This window comes from Dendronephthya gigantea, unplaced genomic scaffold (genome assembly GCF_004324835.1).
Source record: "Dendronephthya gigantea isolate DGI-Jeju-01 unplaced genomic scaffold, DenGig_1.0 000020F, whole genome shotgun sequence".
Taxonomy (NCBI): domain Eukaryota; kingdom Metazoa; phylum Cnidaria; class Anthozoa; order Malacalcyonacea; family Nephtheidae; genus Dendronephthya; species Dendronephthya gigantea.
The window spans coordinates 1484454-1505802 of NW_021163030.1; the positions used below are offsets into that span (position 1 = coordinate 1484454).

The 21349-nt window shown below is 36.7% G+C and overlaps 2 protein-coding genes across 4 annotated transcripts; both read left to right on the plus strand.

Moving 5' to 3' along the window:
• The first annotated feature begins 1714 nt into the window (after window positions 1–1714).
• On the plus strand, window positions 1715–8772 carry LOC114521359. Of its 2 annotated transcripts, none has more exons than XM_028541774.1 (4): window positions 1715–1844; window positions 4063–5538; window positions 5783–5924; window positions 6568–8772. In XM_028541774.1, exons 3-4 carry the CDS (start codon window positions 5899–5901, stop codon window positions 7856–7858), a joined length of 1317 nt encoding a protein of 438 aa, XP_028397575.1. In that variant the 5' UTR covers window positions 1715–1844; window positions 4063–5538; window positions 5783–5898; the 3' UTR covers window positions 7859–8772. The 2 variants fall into 2 exon arrangements, with proteins under 2 accessions (XP_028397575.1, XP_028397576.1); XM_028541775.1 differs by having other exon boundaries at window positions 4063–5528.
• A 366-nt stretch (window positions 8773–9138) lies between these two features.
• On the plus strand, window positions 9139–21066 carry LOC114521484. 2 transcript variants are annotated; one of them, XM_028541950.1, is made up of 15 exons: window positions 9139–9541; window positions 10020–10199; window positions 10806–10979; window positions 11061–11465; window positions 11767–12021; window positions 12488–12696; window positions 16199–16238; window positions 16409–16617; window positions 16917–16965; window positions 17299–17379; window positions 17613–17767; window positions 18070–18202; window positions 18300–18440; window positions 18993–19525; window positions 19620–21066. In XM_028541950.1, exons 1-15 carry the CDS (start codon window positions 9478–9480, stop codon window positions 20820–20822), a joined length of 3831 nt encoding a protein of 1276 aa, XP_028397751.1. In that variant the 5' UTR covers window positions 9139–9477; the 3' UTR covers window positions 20823–21066. The 2 variants fall into 2 exon arrangements, with proteins under 2 accessions (XP_028397751.1, XP_028397752.1); XM_028541951.1 differs by having other exon boundaries at window positions 12491–12696.
• Window positions 21067–21349: the final 283 nt, after the last annotated feature.

Sequence of the window (21349 nt, forward strand, 5' to 3'; positions counted from 1 at the left end):
TTTCTAAGGGCGCTGTTAGTTCGAAAACCGGTGTAATTTTAATACTCTTCGAGTGTCGGTCAAAGTGGTGATCAAATCAAAAATTCAGGGGAAGGGAGCTAGGGCTCAAATATATTATCATATATTATATTCATGCTCACGAAATACATGCAGAATTAAAGAAAGTCTGTATTTCGTTAGCATATATATATGTGATAATATATGTGATAATATATGTGATAATATATGTGATAATATTATTAATATATGTGATAATATATGTGAGCCCTAGCTCCCCTCCCCCCCAATTTTAATAGTTGATCACCACTGAAGCACCACTGAAACAGCATCGACACTCGAAGAGTGTTAAAATTACACCGGTTTTCGAACTAACTGCGCCCTTAATTAATGAGTGTTTCCATTAGGCTGAATATTTCTATCAAACAAAATTTTCGCCTTGACTTCCTTTCCGCCTTGGAACTTGAAAAAATGGATAACTCACAAGAACGACGGCAATTCTGGTTCTTTTACAGAATTACAGCTGGTTCAATTAGGTTGCTTTTTAAAACCTCAGTAAACAGTTATCAAGCAAGGAGTGATGCATGGGCTGTCAAGACTGCTATCCGAAGAGAGATAATGACGCTTGTTCCTGGACGCATTAAAGGTTAGTTTCCGCTCAGGAAAAATCTCCTTTGGATCGGAAAGGACAGGAAAATTTCCTTTGTCGGTGAGTTCTCAGGTGGCGTTTATACAAAAGAAACTTTCCTGTCCTGTCCGATCCAAAGGAGAATTTTCCTAATGGAAACTAGCTTTAATTGATGGTTTTATATCCGCATTTCATAAAGCCTTAGCCCTGCCGACAGCCATTGTTTTCCTGCCAAAGAAACTCACAAAGAAGGGAAAATCTATGGATATTCGTCCAGTTTCACAGCCATGCATATATAACACGTGTTGTTATTGATTTAACTATCCGCGCGAAACCGGCGTTGAAGCTTGTATTTTAGCGCACTTCCAGTTTTAAAAAGCATAGTTGTTTAACCGGGATTCATAATGGTTTAAAATTGGCACTTAGGTCTGTAGTTAGACATGGTTCTCAAGAACAAAAATATTTTTTACTTTTTGTTCTAAAATTATCTTATCTTTACAATTTTGCCTAATTTTGCTGAGAAAACGATTATTGGGAGTCCCCGCTGACTGCGACGTCACGCGCCTCACGTAAACACAACGGAGAACAAAACGCCTGGGTACGAGGCTGTCGAGGCAGCCCGTCTATCAGCACTAATTTCATTTTGTGTGGTCACAAATACACGAATGGACTATAATTGCACCAAATATGACCAACTATAGTTAAAGGTTATACAACCAACCCTGGACACACTCAGCTTAAAAAGCTATTATTATACATTTCGTGTGTATTGTTTCGCTTTGGCAGATAACATTGACCTTGATCTGAATAATTCTTGATATCATGCTCAGCCTCATCCAATAATTATTTAATATAGAATCCGTTATAAAAACATCTGTAACACATCATTGTCGCTACTGCATGACTTCCTTAAATGTTTCATTTGAATGGTCAGATTCCGCATGAATATACAGGCTTTTACTTTTATTAGCGACAGTACCTTTAAATGCTAGCTCTTTGATCCTTCCACCCCCCGTATATACTGCATGATTGTCACGAGGAAGGAGTTTCCATAGATTGAGGAAACCCTGTCAGTTGAATTGGACGCATCACGCATCAGCACTTGCATGTCCATTTTTGAATTTTAGTGCCGCGGTGTGCGCCGGCTGTGTTTTGATCTGAAAGATATAGTCGATTCCTACTGCTGTGGAAAGAACGAAATAGTGAAGATTGACAAAAGGTGACTATAAATATATATATTTAGACGATATGAGGAACATATATTTAGGTCTTTCATGTTTGCATGCTGAAGACTTAAACCATATAATTATAGTGCAACCTATATTATACCACTGAGGTAGCTATAAGATATGAATGAAAAATAGCAAGTGTCTGGTGTCTTGATGCTTTCTTAGTCTACAAAAAAAGGGATTGTTGCCTCTGCATGCATTGGGCTGTTTTTATATGCAGGGAGTTGTATGCATGAGCTCGCCTGGGACGCTACATACAACATTAAGTTCGATATATATATGTAATTATATATATTATATACATTATATATATATTAAATATACATTATATATATAGTTACGTCCTTTCGAGATCTTATATGCTCGTGTTATATATTTTAGGCGGAATGATGTAGTTCTGCACAATTAAATTAATATTTTTTAGCAAATTATATTGAGGATATTTAGTAAGTCATCGTCGGCGAAGTACAAACATGTAACTCTTATTACCTGAGATGCGGCCGCATGTTGATGTCCACTTTAAATGCAGACAAGCCATTATCGGCCCTAAAATGGGAAAAGAAAGGTAGAGAGATAGTATATATACCTAGCATATCAGATTCAGTTCGAAGATAGAACAAATGAAACGGGAGATGACCGCTTTGTCATCCGGAAACTCCGACACTGCAGACTTATTTTCATAGAGCGAGGTCTTTCGAATTCTGTGCGTCAAGTGCAATGACGAGTATTTGTCTAAAAATAATATATAGGGCATTAAATATAGTGTTTTAAATCCAATTTAGTTTTACTGCACCAGCTTCAGTCTTTTAAACTTATTCAAAAAATATCTTTTTGCCATAAAACAATCTTTGTGTTGACTGTTATATTAGACATTAGGCTTTTTGTTTTCACCAAAGCGGAAAACACTCTTTGAGTTGTCCGGTAGCTACTTGAATAAGGATCCGGACTAGAAAAAGACTGTTCTTTAACGCGGTTGTCTCTTAGATTGTTAGGAATGATTAACACTATGCACGTCCTAACCTACGTAGGCCTGCAAGCCTTCTTTATAGATTGAAAAAGACCCAGGCTGGTCAGGCTAACACAGTTCCACAATATAACTTGGAAAATGGTATCTGCATGTACATCGCAACAATAAAAAAAACTGTCTCGTGCCGGTACAATATATTGCGACGGCTTTTCATCTATAGCTGCCATTCTTTGAAGAGTTTCACTGTCACCGTACCAGCAATATTGACCACCACTAGTCTATCGTCAAGTGACCCTTTCTCCCTCTTTCCTGTTTACAGACAACCCATGTCTAAATCGGGGCCAACCGAAAAGTAGATTTAACAAATTATACGTACGGTTTTGCTTCAAACATTCATCATTAGTTTAAATACGAGAACCATTTCCAAATGGAAATCAAGGTAATTTTCAGTAAGCGATTCAGCTGCAAATATTCCTAAATCTTATTTGTGAAATCAATGAAGCGGGTTTCAAATTAAGCCCCTCTAGATCTCGACATTGTATTATACAAATATGAATATGATTATTAAGAATTAAAATTACAGTAAAATTTCAACATTTCATGAGATAATACAGTCAATAGACATAGTACGTCACCGTAGGTTTGAGTATTGAGTATATAGAATTGTTCGATTGTTTCCACTATATATAGCCGAGTGGCGTAACTGCATATTCATATATTCAGCCGTCCCACCGACTTCTATTGTAAGCTGTTGCACTTACGAAAAAACCCCGAAAAAAACCGTAAAAAAAAAACATTTAGACCGAATTCGAGCCGAAGCCGCAGAACTGCATGAATATATGAATAAGCTCCCCGCCAATTATCGTTCCAGTTAAGTCAATGGCACTCAATGTATAAATTATTTAAGGAACGGCGACCGCCCCAATTTTTTCATATTTTTAGTGTATTTTTTAGTCTATTTTTTAGTGTAAAGCTGTGATTGTGAATTTCAATAAAATCGCTGTTGCAATTGTAGATTTTCAAAAACATTTATATAATACTGCATCTGCCAATCATAAAAGTTCAATCACCATATACACGATTGACAGAATCGTTATAATTTGAATGTATTCTGAGTTAAGATATTTTCACATATGATTCAGTTAAATTAGTCGATGCAATTTTAGTGTCTTTGCGACAGTTTTACTCTTACGTTTTTGTTGTAATCCATACACGTGACCACATACTTTCCGGCATACTAGGTACCAAGCTCTAGGTGAATGACAAAACTAAGTGGAGGACGACGTACAATAATGGAGTCATAATTCAGTCTGAAACTAACGATGCGTCCAACAGAAGAAGAGATTGGCAACAAAGATGTTCCTAATTTTCAGTTATATAAAATTGCAAACGGTTCCAGAATATCACCACACCGAAATCCAATATACGACCTGAAACAGTGTTATGATATGCCTATTATCGTTAATGTGTTTTCACTGTCTCAGGCATCTTATTCAAATAGTGAAGAGTTGTATAGAAAGAATATATATCAGGAAAATAACGACCAGGGAAAACCACTACGTTCACCTTCTTTTACTGAATATAGACGATATGAGAGGAACTGTTCGTCTTCATTTTATCATATGACCACTGGCTCGATTAACCCTATAAAAAATATTCATGCTTTACATGATCACCAGATAGACCGTTCCGTTGAAAATAATACTAGAGAATCTATTGAACAATGTCAGGAATCTCACAGAAAAAATCATCAAATTGAATGTCAGCAGAAGGTTAAAACAATTCAGCCTAGATTCAACGACGGAGAGAGCATCGATTATTTACCTCACCTGAAAAAGAGTTCCCCACACTGGGGGAGAACTGGTCCAATGGTTTATTCAGGTACACATTTAACCCACACAGTCACGGGAAGACGCGTATCCGCTGCTGGAAAGCATAAAAAGCCGTCAAAACCCGTGATGACTGCCCGACGACGATATGTCTTAAAAAGACTAATTGAACATATACAAAGGAATCGAAATGCACTGAAAGTAAATCATGAAAAAATGTTTATGAAAAGAAATTGATTCATGATTGCAATCCTATATATGCCGACAAACGCTAAAATATAAAGTGAATGCCCCAGGCGATTACTTATACATTGTCGGGCTAGCTACGCCTCTGAAATTTATACTAGTTCAACATCATATGAATAGTGGGACGTTTTTTGGTGTGCCATTCGGTGTTGAGCGATTAACATCGAAATTAGTTGCAAGACATGAGATATTCCCCTCCCGAAATGGTTATTTTAAAAACTTTTATCACCTCGGCGATTTTGTGACGTCAAAAAACGACTGTGTTCATAACTGTTTGTTGTTATTAAATGTTCTAATTAGGTGTATACTTTTTGGGTTAACTGAAATGCCTCTGGCATCATAATATAATAAAAATGTTCGTTTAACTTGGAGCACATCCTTGCTGCGTCAACAAACAAAGAAAATCTTTTTTTTCTTTGAACCACATGGCAACAATTATCATGCTAATTTAACGTGTTATTATCATTCCAGTCACAATGGGGTGGTGAGGCGTTTGTCAATCAAATGACCATATATGGACAAACCTCATACGTACAAGCGGATAAACTATAATTTAATTGTGCGTAGGTGTACGGCGATAAATCTAGAGCGCGACTCGTAAAAACAAAATCTTTAGGCAAAGAATCGAAAAGGTGAGGGCAGGTGAGATTTGTGTTTTGTCTTATAATATGCCGACAGGGGAAACGAGATATAACTATTTAGTACAGTATTTGAACGTGCTTCCAAACATGTGACACTCAAACTTTTGTTGTATAATAAAGACGGTTGTCGACACTTGTAATGACGTCGTTTGAATGCTTAGAGTTGCCCAAGTTTGGCGTTGTCATTGTTCACGTTATTTACGTTTTTATATGACTGTCTTGTCCACTGTCTCATCATCTCATAGAATCGGGTAAATTGACGTTCGTAGCTGTGATTGTGACATCGTCGTCTGTGTAAGTAACCCACCGAATTCATGCAACGCATTTGAAGATCATCAGATTCTATTTCATTTGGTGAAATATGAAACGTAAACAAAAAGTGCCAAGGTAAGAGCACCTAAGAGCAACGTTTAATTGTATAAACGTATATATATTGACCATATACACACACAGAGAACAATCTGGTGCAAAAATACTCGTGCTCTGGTGGATGATAAATGAAAATTGATTTAAATGTATACAAAATTTAATGAATTGTGATTAAAGTTTTCAGAAGGTACCACTAATAATGACTAACATTAATGAGAAATGGGAATGAAATTTAAATTGTACGAAGTATTGTACGGTTTCATTTATATGGCAATATGCAATCGTGAAAAAGATATAATCCACCGTTGCTAAGAGCAGGGAAAGTATATGCATTGAAGAGCATACCTATATGCTCATTAAACTCATTGTTGTGGAGATTACGAGTAAAAATTCGTAAACATTATACAAATCAGGTCTTAATTCTTTATCCAAAACTTGCGAGGACTATACAGGCAACGCTGTCAATCCAGGAGGCTATATAGAGACCCTACCCCCACCTACCTTTTGGTGATTTGTGATATGAACTGTTGTGGAATAGACAATAAATCGACAGTGAAATTCTTCCACTAGTACGGAACGTTCTTCCAAATATTCTTCCGCTAGTACGGAACGTTTAATAAAGGATTATTCAACGTTTCACTCTTTGATTCTTCAATTGTAGACGAACACGGCGACGGACCACACAGAATCCTGACGTTGAAGAACTAACGATATTTAAGACTGATAGTGTGTACGAAAATCGATGCGACACTGAAAAAGACTCAAAAAAAGAAATAGACGACCTTAAAGATAATAAAGAGAAAAGAAAATCATCTCCCAATCACAGGAGCGAATTGGAAAACATCGAATCGTCGAAAAACACAAAAACTATCGATAAAAGTCTTATTGATAAGAAGCCCCAGGCAGTCGAGTCTACCGGATGCAATCACTCTCAGACGCCTTCACGAGAACTCGATGAATCTTTAAAGGATTGTACCAAGTCTAATCGCAATTTAAAACGACCTCTGGAAGATGATACTTTAACGAAAGATGTTTTAAGGACACCTAAAGCGTTCATAAATTTCGGTGATGAATCAGGAGATAGCAACATGCCTGTTATTCTTAATGTATTTACCTTCGCCGCGCCAAATATTAGGCAGAAGAAAGCAAACAGAATTGTCGAAAACAATTTTCCGGTCACACCCCCGTGTTCGCCTCCTCTTCTAAGATATGAACACACGAACCACACAGGAATTTCCAAAAATGAAATGGTATCCTCTTTGGACCATGGTTTCAGTAAACCCAAGTTCACCAAATCTACAGTGGTGCCAAAACTGTTTGGTATAAATGATCGCATCAGACATGAGCAACCTAATGTAGTTCATCCGATGTCTGCCGCTACAGTTGGTCAGAAGATCTGTCAAAGAGATATTACAATTGAAAATGAAGCAGCAAGATTTCAAAGAAACGGGGACAATATCCGATTATCCGAAGCCAAAGTGGAGAATAATTTCATTCCTTTTTCCTCGAGATCAGTAACGACAGGGAACTTGATAATACAAGAAAACCAACTATCTACAATACCTACTAGTGGCGAAATTACAGTTGGATCAGGGTATCCTGATCAAAAGATTTTTTCAGAGTTGCTACAAGAAAGACAACGTTTTGGCAGAAGTGAAAGATCAAGCCGGACGAGCTTGGAACCAAAAAATATTGAAAATGGTAGATTGGGCCCTTTGTCAACTTGTAACAACAAACTGACATTCTATGTTAATCTTGAGTCCCCATTAGTAGAGCGTCCAATACAGAATGTCCATAAACCAAGATTTAATTCCCCAGCGACATCGTGTGACAGGGATAACGTAACAGAAGACCATTTTTACTTATCCCCCCGCGATATCAAGGTTATAGAGTTAAAGAAAAAATTGCAAGAGCAAGAAGCTGTATTAAAGAAACTAAGAAAATGTCACTGAACACTTCCGTTTGAAATGAGGGGAAGAACTGTCGATTTGGAAAAGGAATTCTAGCTAACTTGCTTTTTGATTTGTTTGTAATATAGATGTAAATATAAAAGATTTAACAAATGTTTTTTTCTTTATTTACCTCAAAATACATAAAATAACTATAACATATATATACAAGTATCTATTTCTTCTTTACAAACACGTCGTTAAAACTGCATTTAGATATTATTTTTTCACAATCTAAACTTAATTCTGTATCTATATATTTGTACAAATGTGAGCTAGAATTAATATTTAACGATAAGGAAAAAGAATATGAAATTCGCACAAATTACCAAACGTTCGCTGCATTGTAATCAACAACATTCACCATCAGCTTCCGTGCAACAAGGAACCAAGGACACAAAATACTTTAATATATTTTAGAAAATATTTGATCGAATGTTGGCCGAGGTTGGGTTTGTGTTTTCCGTTTAATATTTTGTTTTCAACTATTTCATCATAAATTGCTAAATATCTGGTGTTCCAGGAGGCAAGAGGGAAAAAAATAAACGGTTCAACGGAGGAAATAGATCTATGCCGAGGCCGTGGACGCGGTATAGCCAACTACCGCAAAGAAAGAAGAGCGGAACAACCTCGAATGAGTGGAGACGAAAGTCACAAAGATGCCAAAGAGGCAAACGATCAAAATGCTGAACATGTTGAACAAAAACAAAATATGTTTCCACAAAGAGTGTCAATGAGCCAAATCAACCTCCTCATGAATCAATGGTTCAAACAAAAAGTAAACAAGAATCAACTCAACTAAGCACTTCTGGAAAACCTGAACAAGTGCAGGGTATATTGCTGCTGGTCCAGTTGATCATTTTGCAATTTACACTATGCAATTTTCCTTGCAATCCAATTGTAATTTTGAGGGATGTTAAATAAGTAACAGAGTGTAATAAATGTTGTTCTGCCAACTTTTAAGTGCAGAATTGCATTGCAAGTTGCACGGACCCTTGGTCCAACCGTTGGTCAAAGGACCAAGTTGTGTATAGGAGCGGGGGCACAGCTAGGAGCTCTGAGAACTGAAATTCTGGATTTAATTCAAGATTAATTGTTGATGCTTTAAAAAATCTTCTGACACTATACAGCTCTACTTCCATTCTCAATAAACGAAATAGGAAACGTCAAGAAACGTCAAACGGAATTAAACATCTATTACAGGGCATCAGCGACCAATCCGAATTCCGAATTTGGCTGACTTCCTTCGATTCGTTTTCTCGCCGTAGATGTTCAACAAGCCGGCGATTCTCCCCCCCTGGCTAAACTTTGCGCAGACGTTCTGTGCAAATTGATACTTTTTATGTCTTGATTACATAAATGCGCGAAATTGTGCGCAGGGATTATCCTGAATCATAACTACCAACGATGGTTTATACAAAGATGTTCAACGAGAAGACAATTTCCTAAATCTCTTCTGTTCATTTTATATTCTACGGTCTTTCCGTAGCGCTTGGAAACATCCTGCAACGCGGTTGCTTGAATTTATGGTTTGCAGTATTGAGCAATTACACATTCTTATTAGACCGGCTAATGGAGTTATGGTTTTGAGGCAATCTTACTAAGGAAGGTTTATATGTAATATGGATATTAGATGGTTAATCTGTATGTTTTGGGTTCTTCTTCACAAACAGATAAATGCTACTGGTAGGTGTAAAAATACTTTTATATGTTTATATTTCAATAATATTTAGTTTGGTATGAAAGCATTATTGCGTCTACTTCCGTGTCTTTGTTTATATTTCCGAAACGGGAAGACGCAAAACGCGGACGGCCAAAGCGGAACTTAGAACTTAATATATATGTTCGCGGCGAAAATACATACAGCTGCTTACTTACTAATCACATTTAATCACTAATCGAGCTCGTACTGTACCATTACTATCAGACGGATTTTTTTGTACAAAACACTGAGGCCTGATATTTCTCTGCAGTTACTGGATTACTGCACAGACTTAGCAAGTGAAGTTAAAAAAAAGATAAAAAAATATATTGTATAATTTAAAAATAGTATACGATTTGCTAGTGTCTTAATTCGTTTCACGGAAACGCAGAGTAAATATAATTCACTTTAGTATCAAACAGAATTGTGAGCCTTACGTTGCTTGTTTATTTTTCTTAATAGTAAGCATACCACTAGAATCATCCTTACCAAGTGTACCTAGTGCACAGCTCTCTCACACTGATCAACTTGCCACAACTTCTTATCTACATGGAACGGTCAAAGAAAAAGTAAGAACTACACCACAAATCACTGATCAAGAAACGCGAACACAATCTCTGTTTGCCACACAGAAAATGACAGGTAACAATTCGAAATAACTGCTTAATACTTGCATGTGTGTTCTTTTTTACCACGAAGTCACAAACCAACAAATTGTATTCCTTTAAGCGAGAGATATTCAAAACCACTCCCCTCCGATTACCAGTTAAGGCCGTTTTCCACTTCAATCGTAGCAAAACGTAGCGTATCTCATTGTTTTAAAGTCCTTAGTTCTGGTCGAATATTCCGGAATCAACGAAATACGCTACGATACGGTTGAAGTGGAAAACAGGCCTTAGTCGAATGAACGTAACAGAGCTGGTAAAGCCACATTCAGCGACTATATGGAGATCAGTGTCTGAGAAGAGGTAGTGCGGAAGTGCAAGAGCATTGCGCAAGTTCCCAACTTCCAATCTTTATAAATGTATTCCTTTTGCAAGATCCGATAATCATGAATATCAAACGAGAGACAAATGTTTCAACTGTGGTGAACGATAGCTTTGCCTACACGTTGTCAGCTCGATCTTCAATTGACGGAACCACATCTGACTAACAGCTTTTTTTCTGGCTAGCTTTTTTTTAGAGCCTTTTCAATGTTCGGATAGATTTTACATGATTCTGAAGTTAATGAATTTTCTTTCATTTTAGAATTTTCAACGCTGCAAGTTACCTCTGCAATAGCAATGAAAACAAAACTATCAACCATTTACATGTCAACTCCTAGCGTTCACAGAATGACTTCTACTACAAGAATTACTACTACTACTACAAGAATTACTTTTACTAGATCATTCAACAGCACATATGTTCCAGTTATTAACGGTAGGATTTTGGTGAAGTACCGAAATTCAAGCTGTTAATTTCGTGATTTCTTTTCAATTGTCAATTATTAATTTTTTTTAGATACAGAATCAAATTCAAATGGAATACCCTTAATCATCCTTGTTCCGTCAGCGGCAGGAGGTGGCGCTTTATTAATACTTATTGTCTTGTTATGCTGTTGCTGTCATCGAATGTATAAACGGAGAAAGAATGCAAGAATATTTCAGAAATACTATCGTCCTACAATGCCAGTAAATTTAGAAAATTATCTCGAAGCTGATTTAAAAGATTCACAAATAAAACTTACACTTCAAAACAAAGAAGAGCATTTTATTGAGTCAAAACAAAGTGAAGGAGTGTCAAACGAAGCATTCTCAACATCCCATTTCCTTCCTGAAATAAACATGAATCCGAAGGCAAATTCTGATCAGTCTGCTGAAAGTCAAAATGATACAGAGCATTCTACTTCGCACAACAACGTACAAGGTTTATGCATCATGTATATTTTCTTTAAGGCGGTGTTACACTATGCAACTTTCCTTGCAACTTGCAATGCAATTCTACTCCTGAGGCATCTAAAGTTGTCAAATACGAACATTTCTATAACGATCTGCTAACGTTTACTAACATTTCGAACACTCTTTACAAATTAACATCCCTCAAAATTATAATTGCATTGCAAGTTGCAAGGAAAATTGCATAGTGTAACATGCAGCGCCTTTATGAATATGAAAGTGCATGAGAAATTCTTTAAAAGAATGCATTCTTAATGCTGCTATATTTACAGATATTCCGTCTTCTGAAGTAACAAATGATTGTGGTCCAAGTTCTCTCAATGCAGAGGAGACCATAGCAATGGAAACCATATCTTCTCTTGCTTCAGTTGGCGAGAGTTCTCCTTCCGATGATCAGCGAGCAAGTTTACTTATATTGCAAAATCTTGACGACGTGCTCGACAATGAGTGTGCTGATGATGAAAAAAAACACGAAAAAGAGACAACTGACAATGTTACAAATTTGAAAGTTAATCAGGATGACGCCGGTAATTAAGTTAGTTTCAATTAGGTCATCTCAAACCATACTTTCGCTGTCAAAATTTGACTTAAACTATGATTGCATGCAATTCTGAATTCATTTATTTATGCATATCCATGGACAGATCTCGTACTGCTCACAGCAAGTTTGTTGATGCTGAGTTTAACCAAAATTTCCTGAGGAAATTACGATGAACGAGTCTTGCTTGCATTCCTCTTGAAAATATTATTGAATTTATTATTTCCATTTTTTTATATGCCAATTTCTCGAATTTTGTTTTTTAACAAATTTCCCACCTGCTTCCTTATATATGCCAAAATTTGTCCAGTGGAAAACGGCCAGCAGGGTTTGTCAGACATATGTAGGTCGCTTTATTGGGTCTATTATTTCCGCAGTATTCTTAGTATATTAGGTTAGTACATTTTAGAATGAAGCTTTCGATTCTCATCATCTTTATTCTATATGTTTTCTAGAAGGTGACGGTGAATATTTTGTTGTCATATATCCTTTCGAATCGTCCAATGCGGATGAACTATACTTGGATGTTGGTACAACAGTATCGGTCATTTCTGGTAAACCATCTGCTTGGTCTTGGGTGGAAAATAAGGATGGTGTTACTGGGTGGTTCCCAACTCGATATTTGGTTCAAATTGATTCAGATGAAACCTCTGAAGGATCCCAGGTATGTTGTAGTAATATTATTGTAATTTTAGAGGAACTGCACTACGTTTTTAAATGTGACGTGTTGATTACACTGATGATGAAGACCCAGGCTAACGAATGAAAAGCTTAAAGCTTTGCGGAAAAAAATACGTGGTGAATTGTCAAACAAATGATCATGTATCTTGTAGTAATCATTAAAAACTCTTTATCCGGCATTTTGATGCATGACAACAACGACGACATACAAGAACGAAATATATACCAAACTAGCTCGTACTCCATCATCAAGGATATATGTGTATAGATCATAGCACTGAAGAGTGTTCGCCATTTTCGGCTGCTCTATAACTGCCTTTTTTGAAGGATGCTTCGTTTCTTCATATTTTTCGTTAAATTTGGTTATATCTCATGTTCTCTTGTCGTATAATGGGGCGATTACATGCATTACCATATTTTTAAGTGTGACATAACCAAAGATATACAAATAAAAGACAGCAAACGAGATAGTAAGCCCCCGTTTTTTTTATTTAATTCCTGGATGACCATGCATGTAACCACACGGTACGATGCATGTGAACGCTAGCTGCCACAGTCCGATATCCATCGTATTAACTTGGCGAGCAACTTCCTTTTGGTCCAAGCATGGGAATTTATACCAGTGAAATATCATGACGCCAAGTGGATTGACTAAGGACTATAACTGTATATGGCATTAACAGGTAAAAAAGGTGGTGTTGTTTTAGAAAGAATTTAACATCAATTCCAAATTCCTCTTGCATGTACCGTGAAAACGTGGGATGATTTTTTTTTTATTTTCTGTATTCCTTTCGAAATATCGTCTTTTTATACGTCGTAGATTTTATAAATATAAAATACCATTTTTGGGGACGGGAAAAAGTTCAAGTAAAGTGGGCGAGCCTGTAATTATGATGGTTTCTATATAAACCACTGATATAAACAAGATAATATATATTTGCATATTCATACGTTGTGTGTAAGTGCTCATATATAGAGACTTCCTATAGATTATTTCACTGGCTCTAAAGCTGTACACTTGTCAAATATTGAGCCAGCCCTCGCATGGTTTAACGTCGACTCGGGAGTCACCATAACCGCAATGTTTGTATGTTCTTCATTTATTTGTTATATATCGTGTAATATAGTGTTTTTCTCAAATATATTATTCTGTGCTATAATCACTGAAGTATGATGATTACCAATGTATAAGTATTACCTACTTCAACATCGGGACTATTTACATATCTGAACGGTGGCACCATTAATCAAGAGTTTTAGACTTTTCTTTATCATATGCATCTAGACAAAGGTACTTATTATATAGACACATTCACAGGAAAAGATTTGTCTTCATTGCTCTCATCATAGACGATGATCATTTTGTATAAACAAAGAAACCGAGGATTCCGAGGAAGTAAATCTTAACTCAATTTTAAGTTAAAATTTTAAATGTCCGAGTTTTCTTCTAATCTAACAAATTAATTTCTCTCAGGTTAGTCATTAATGAAGATCTTTGCTTCGTATCAACATTAAAAATTACAGTGAACGGGGCACGACACGGCGCTCAGGGATTCTATACTATACTGTATAGTGTTACAAATAAATTAACATGTCTTCGTTCGTGCATGTTCTGTATATAACATACCAATAATAATCATACAATTACGATATTTATATAATTTCAATTTCAATTAATAAATTACATTAGCTATTTAAATATAGCTATCTTTCATACTCTTAACCAACCAGCCAGCTACAATTATCATTACCGATAGCTGCATGTTTACAACCTGTTGGCTGTTGTTCCGTGTAGGTATATATATATCGGTATAGCAATGAGCAATCGTCAAGGAAGGTAAACAGTAAGCTTACATCATGGATTTGCCATTAATCCGGATCTTGTTTGTTTAAATTAAATGCGATACTGTATACAACTGGTATCATATTTTGCCTAATATTAGCCGATGCTATATAGTTGTTATGTTTGGTGTGTGTCTGTGGTTCCGCTCTATATAGCTACATCAGCATTAAACAAATCTTGACCTTTCGTCCTTCCCTACTATAGACTCTAGTTACTTTTAAATTCAGTTAAACTGTTGTACACGTATATACCGCAAAAGAATGAAATGTTTTCAAATGAGCTTGTGGTATTTTTTACTCGAAAACCTTTTACACAAATTCTGACTATATATAAACCGGGGTTGACTATTATCATATGCAATAATATATTATTTCAAGTATAAAACAAATAGGTCTTTATGTTAAAATATAGTTGTTTGACTGATTACACACAGTTCCAAGTAAATATAAGTAAGGGCCTCCACAGACTAGGGATTTAGTTGTCTACAATTATATTCGTGATTGACAACTAAAAGTTATCGACAACTAAAAAACGTAGTCTGTCGCGCAAGTTGTCGGCACCTAAACTCTAAATTATTATATAGTTGTCGACAATTAAGCAGTTTCCCTTTTTGAAAAGGGTAACGGCGTAGTTGTTGACAACTAATAGTTGTCGAAGGCCTCATTTTTTGGTGTTTTCTAGTGTGTGAAAACTTTTGTTTCAGTTGTCGACTACTTTTAATCTCCGCGCTGTTTCGGTTGCTAAATCAGTATTTGAGCGCCAGTGTGTGGAATCCTTTATCAGACTTATTTAGTTGTCGATAACTTTTAGTTGTCACAAATAGTTGTCGGCAACTAAATCCCGGTTTGTGGAGGCCCAAAGACCTTTTAGAACACCTCTCCTTTTGTATGGTCGTTAAACATTTCTTAGGGCTGTATCACACATATATATTTTTCGTATATTCCATTTGATTATATATAACTATTCAAAGACAAAAGGTTTAAACTTCAAAAGGGGCGACAGTGCAAATCGGCCCTTATACTTAGTAACACGAGGCAGTGCATGGATGGTAACTTCTGTTGCCATGTTACGCAATACGACTCTTCAATGTAGCGAAAGATCTAGATCAATGTCGAACACACAAGCGTGGTGATTTGTTTCCTGGAAACGTTATTCATGATGCAATATAGCCGCCAGCCTCAACAAAATTTTCCAAATTGGGCATTAAAATATAGGGGCCGTTTACAAAATACGTGACGTTCTGTGAGGAGGAGGCTGTCGAATAATGTCCAAAACAAGTTAATATTAACCCACTAGGAAAAAAATCTATATAAATTAAGTATAACAACTTAGCTTCATCAAATGTGGTATAACGACTGCCTAAATAGACAAAACACTTCTCAACGTTTCGACCTGAGGGCCTTCGTCAGGAGAGTTAGTATGTTTTACTTATAGAAGGTTTTACACGCGTTTAAGTACGTGCAAAAAACGCGACAGTGGAATCAGCCGTAATTCTGTTCCTGTGGTATTTTAGCTTATTTTGGGGGTACAAACCCGCTTGGGGCTCAGGGCAGATTGCCTTGGTAGCTACATATATATGATGGTAATATGATATAATAATGCATTTATGATTGTCTAAAATATTTTTTTAAATATCTTACAGGATTTGCATTCTAGCAGTGAAACCGACTATTCAATTCCAGGTATATGACAAAACTGGCTAATACAATTATTCTATTATGTATGCGTGCGTAAGCATTCCTGATAATACCATGCATATACGACCATATTGTCAAGATGACAATATAAGCTTTTGTGTTATACCATTCTGTAGACTATCGAATAACAAAATTACTCTTCTCTTTATATATAGATAAGCGACGACTTCCATTTGCAGTTTTGCAATCATTTTCTGGTTCAAACCCGGATCAAATAAGTCTTGCCCAATACGACATTGTTTCCGTGATTCAAAATAGTTCAACAGGATGGTCATGGGTATACGAGCCAGATGCTGGTTCGGGATGGTTTCCTACTAACTACTTAGAACCACTAGTCTTTTCAAAGAAGGAGTCTACAGGGCAGGTAGGTAGATCTGTATGTCGTTTGATCTGAAATTCCTCACAATTATATTATGTATACAATGATGAAATGAAACCTCATTTGATTTATACATAAATATTAGAAGAAAACCAGAGTGCGGTTAAACCGACGTTAATGTGTTTTTTGGCGTTACTAAGAACAATCGCCAAAATACAACACGTGGTGTACCCACAAGCTAATTGATGTCACTATGCAAACATACAAGAATATTATGTGCATATATTGATATGGTTATTATAATAGAGATCTTATCATGCTGTATTTTTTCCCTTGCAATTCAGAAGTCATCCAGTAATAGCGGATCAGATTACTTGGATGTCATTGACGAAGGTTGGTTGTTGATTTACGTCCTTGATTTGTTTTGTATTGTGTCCTGTGTTGTGCGCGCGCATGTCCTACGTAGTCACTACGCGATAAAAGTAAAAAAATTCGGATCAATTCATTTATGACGATCAATACAGCATTGACTTCATGAGGATCAGTCTTGCATCGGAAGAAGACTCGATCCCTTAATTAGGTGACTGAGAGATGCGAGAACTTCTGGATTTGTGTACATCTAGATCTGTTGTTATAATTTTTCAAACCCATTTAAGAAAATTGAAAGTACCCCAAAAACGTCATCGTGAGAAAGGCCATAATTGGAAACAATTTTATTTAATAAAGGTACTCAATATGTCTACGCAACTTCTGAAGAAATCCAAAAAGTGAAAAAAGAGGGCCATTACCAGGAATATGAAGCAAAAGGTTTGTGGGAATGCACTTGAAAATGAGAAACTTTGGAGTTTGGTTTGCAAAGTGAATATGTTGATAGATTGGGGTTTATGAATGTAATATAAGACCCGCTGAAGAAAGAAAACGAATCAGGAAAATGAGGCAATTTAGATTTCCAAAAACGCCACTTCCATTTCAAATTATGTGTGGCGCAAACGCATACAAAAATAGCTGGCGACCTGACAACAGGAATTTTTTTATTTCAGCATATCGGGCATCTCACGCATATACTAGATCTAATGAAGACGAGCTAACGTTTGAAGAGAATGAAACAATTCTGGTTTTACAAGAAACAGACACTGGTTGGTGGAGGGGAAGTACATATCTTGGAGAGGGATGGTTTCCTGCCACGTTTGTTGAGGTAAAAACACATGTAAGACTCCAAACATTCAAATATTGTAGTAATTTTTAGTACAGCGTAGAATTCTGTTTAGGGGGGGGTGTTTAAATCCATCGAGCAGAACTGAATATATGAATACACCCCCCTCCCAATTACCGTTCTAGTTACGGCCCTGCCAGCAAATCTGTAGTGTTTACTTTATGTTTACACACGGAAGGTTATGTCAGTAGCGGGTAAGGAATAAGTCTATAATAGTTTCTTCTTCCAAGGAATTCTCAACAATGTTCTTTTCAACAAGTCTATATTTTCTTTTTCTTTCGAAGGACCCATTGATAAATGAAGATAATACAATAACTGAAGATGTGACAAACGTAAATGCAAATCCAACCAGTCGTAACACAACTGATGACAGCTACGAATTTGTTAATCCAGGGCGCCTAAAAGATGGTAGAAATTGTAGGTAGCATAAGATGGTTTTGGACATCATCAATTTATATAAGCAAATAGAGTTGGGTCGATGAATATTGTACGAAATTTGTATGTTCACTTGCAGATTCTAAAAGTGTGTCGCCTTATAAAGTCACAGAAATAGTTCCACAGAGAAATCAGTCGAAACAAAAAAATGAGCGAGAAACTGTTCACCAGGTTCCAAAACCGATATCGATGCAGGCAGCTAAAGATCACAGATCCAGAGGTGATTAACACTGAATCTTGTTTCATAAAATATCTGGTACCGAGTATGGTCAGTCTACGGTCAAATATTCAAACAATCATCACATCAATCCATCATTAGGAAGGTTTTCATCGGTATTTCATGAAAGTCTTCAACAGGGCTAGAGCATTTGCTTGAAACGACGACGTTCTTTGTGGCTCTATTACACGTTTTAGATATTTTTACAGCTAATACAATAAAAATCGCGCGTTAGGGATGACGAGTTATAAGCTAATAGGCAGTGGTGGATCCAGGGAAGGTAGAATAAATTACTACAACTCTAAGTCGTTGGAAATCCATAACCAATAAAATAAATCCAAAGAGGATCCGCCACTACTATTATGCTCCCTTCAAGTGAGAAAATTGTCTGTGAGTAAATTTGCTATGGCGATTTGTAAGTCATTTCTTTCACTGTCTAAAGTATCCTTGCGAAGCGAAATTTTGAAGTTAACGTGTTTATAAATAAACAGTAATGTCATTCCTTAGTTTTTGAAGGGATAAACTTAGCAATGTATAAAATTTACTTCACGTTAGGCAAAGGAAGAACTATCAAACCATGTCGACCAGCGCCCTCTCCTCCGTCTGTAACACGTTCCACAGTTTCGCCCCTTCCTCCGTCTGTAATACGTTCCACAGTTTCGCCCCCTCCTCCATCTGGTTCACGTTCCACAGTTTCGCCCCCTCCTCCATCTGGTTCACGTTCCACGGCTTCGCCCCTTCCTCCGTCTGTAATACGTTCCACAGTTTCGCCCACTTCTCCCTCTGGTTTACGTTCCACAGTTTCGCCCCCTCCTTCCTCTGGTTCACATTCCACAGTTTCGCCCTCTTCTTCCACTGTTCTGCATTCCACAGTTTCGCCCCCTCCTCCCGCTAGGTCGCTATCCACAGCAGTTCAAGTTCCTAATATTTCCCAAGAGTTCCAAATCACTCCACTCACCACTAACTTTTCAAATGTTGAAACTCGTCCATTTGCTGAAACACTCCAAGCTGATTCCGCTTCCTCAATGACATGTTCAAAACCTTCTTCGATTGCTCAAACATCGCAGGACACAAGTACACATATACAGGTAACAGGCGTGAATTTCAAAATGACTTTTAGTTATATAAATAATTCAAAGACTCGAGTTTTGAAATCTTATTCTTGTTCTTATATAACACTAGGAAAATGAAATGGTCAATGAATCTGAAAACGTCGAAGGTGTTGTAATTGTCCGTCCCCAGGAGCAATCAAGCGATGCTAAATCAAAACTAATTAAAGTTACAAAGAGACGAAGTGTGATTAATCCAAACATTTGTGAACCTCCTCCTAGCAGACCTGTCCCCATACCACCTCCGCGGAAAGCTAGAGATCAAACGTCAAAATCCGTTGACAACCACCAGCGTACTCGTCCAACAAAAAGGCCCCGGAATATAGGTAATAAAAAAACAGATATACGAGACATCGGTAACTCACCGAAACATGGCCCTGAACGACCACCGCCTCCTTTGCCTCAAAATATAAACGAGTTTCGCCAAAAGCGTTTATCCAGCTGCAAAGAATCTTCCACTAAGCAAAATATGAATAAGGAAAATATGCTTTCAAAACAAGCTCATAATGAAAAAAACATTTCTCCAGAAGAAAGCGGAACCGAGCAAAATGATGGGACGATTTCAGATGTCAAGAGTGCAGCATTAACGTGTTCTCAACCGATATCAAAACAACAAAATTCTAAATCTGGTAACGATGATGAAGTACAAACTCCAGGAAATAAAACAAAAGGAACGGTATCAGCCGACACTGGGAAAGTTAGTCCAAAGCCAAAACCACGAAGACGTAGCCGTGATAATCCACAAGAATCACCAATGTCAATAACAGAAGCTGAAAGTTTGTTCAATTGTCCGCCAACAGAATGTGAAATACCCGAGAATGGAGAAAAGCAAAATATTAAAGAGGATGAACAAGAAGATACACTAACTTATCAGACACAAACCTCACAACCTTCTAGAAAATCAACTTCCCTAGATACCACGCCAGATGTGACTGCAAGATCTCGTTCCCTGTCTCAAGAAGATTCCGATGCTCACGCTAAAAGTCGTCCCGAGGCCCCCAAAATCAAACCAAGATCAAAATCGTTAGCTACTCTTTTTTCTTCTACCAGCAGTAAAGAGCAGAATAGCGAAAGTCACGCGTCTTCGAATTCCCAATTATCGCGCTCACAGGGGGATATTCCTGTAATGAGAGACACACAAGATCATGTTCAATTTGATCACAATGGAAACTTTAACAATCTTGAACCTGCTAAACGAGCATTTCCAACCCCAGTGAGGCCAAAACCAAAAACAAGAGCAAAGGCAAAACAAGATGATCATGAAATTCACACATAAATACAAAGTTACCGTTCAATTACCGTTCAAAGTTACCGTTTTAACGAGTTTTTTTTTCATTTTACCATGGAGTCCAAAGCCATATCAACACGCACGCGAGTTTTTTCTCTCATACACTTATCTAAATTTAAAAAATTGTGGTATCTAATTTATTACAATCATATTTCATGAAGAATGATTATTGTAAATAATTGTAAAGATTTTTGCGATAGAATATATCATAATATAACATCATATAAGAAACAAATAATTATACCTTTCACGAAAATAATAATTATAATAATAATAATTAATTAATAATTATAATAATAAAATAATTATAATAATAATGATTATACCTTACTCTGTCTTGATGCCAATTAATTTATACACTTAGTGATATAGTTGTTTAATCATGCAACCTTTAGTGACGGTGCTGCTAAGATGTGTGGAATATCACGTCATGAAAAAGTCGTGTTCATCCGTACGTATGGTCTCATTGGCAACGCAGAGATCGTAACGAACTGTTGATGGCAAAATAATCGTAA

Bases quoted from the DNA above. Each gene is read 5' to 3' on its own strand.
- LOC114521359 (XM_028541774.1), top strand. From the start codon at position 5,899: ATGAAACGTAAACAAAAAGTGCCAAG. The intron at 5,925-6,567 runs GTAAGAGCACCT...CTTCAATTGTAG, and splicing joins CGTAAACAAAAAGTGCCAAG to ACGAACACGGCGACGGACCA.
- LOC114521484 (XM_028541950.1), top strand. From the start codon at position 9,478: ATGGATATTAGATGGTTAATCTGTATGTTTTGGGTTCTTCTTCACAAA. The intron at 16,966-17,298 runs GTTGGTTGTTGA...TATTTAATAAAG, and splicing joins CTTGGATGTCATTGACGAAG to GTACTCAATATGTCTACGCA. The intron at 19,526-19,619 runs GTAACAGGCGTG...ATATAACACTAG, and splicing joins ACACAAGTACACATATACAG to GAAAATGAAATGGTCAATGA.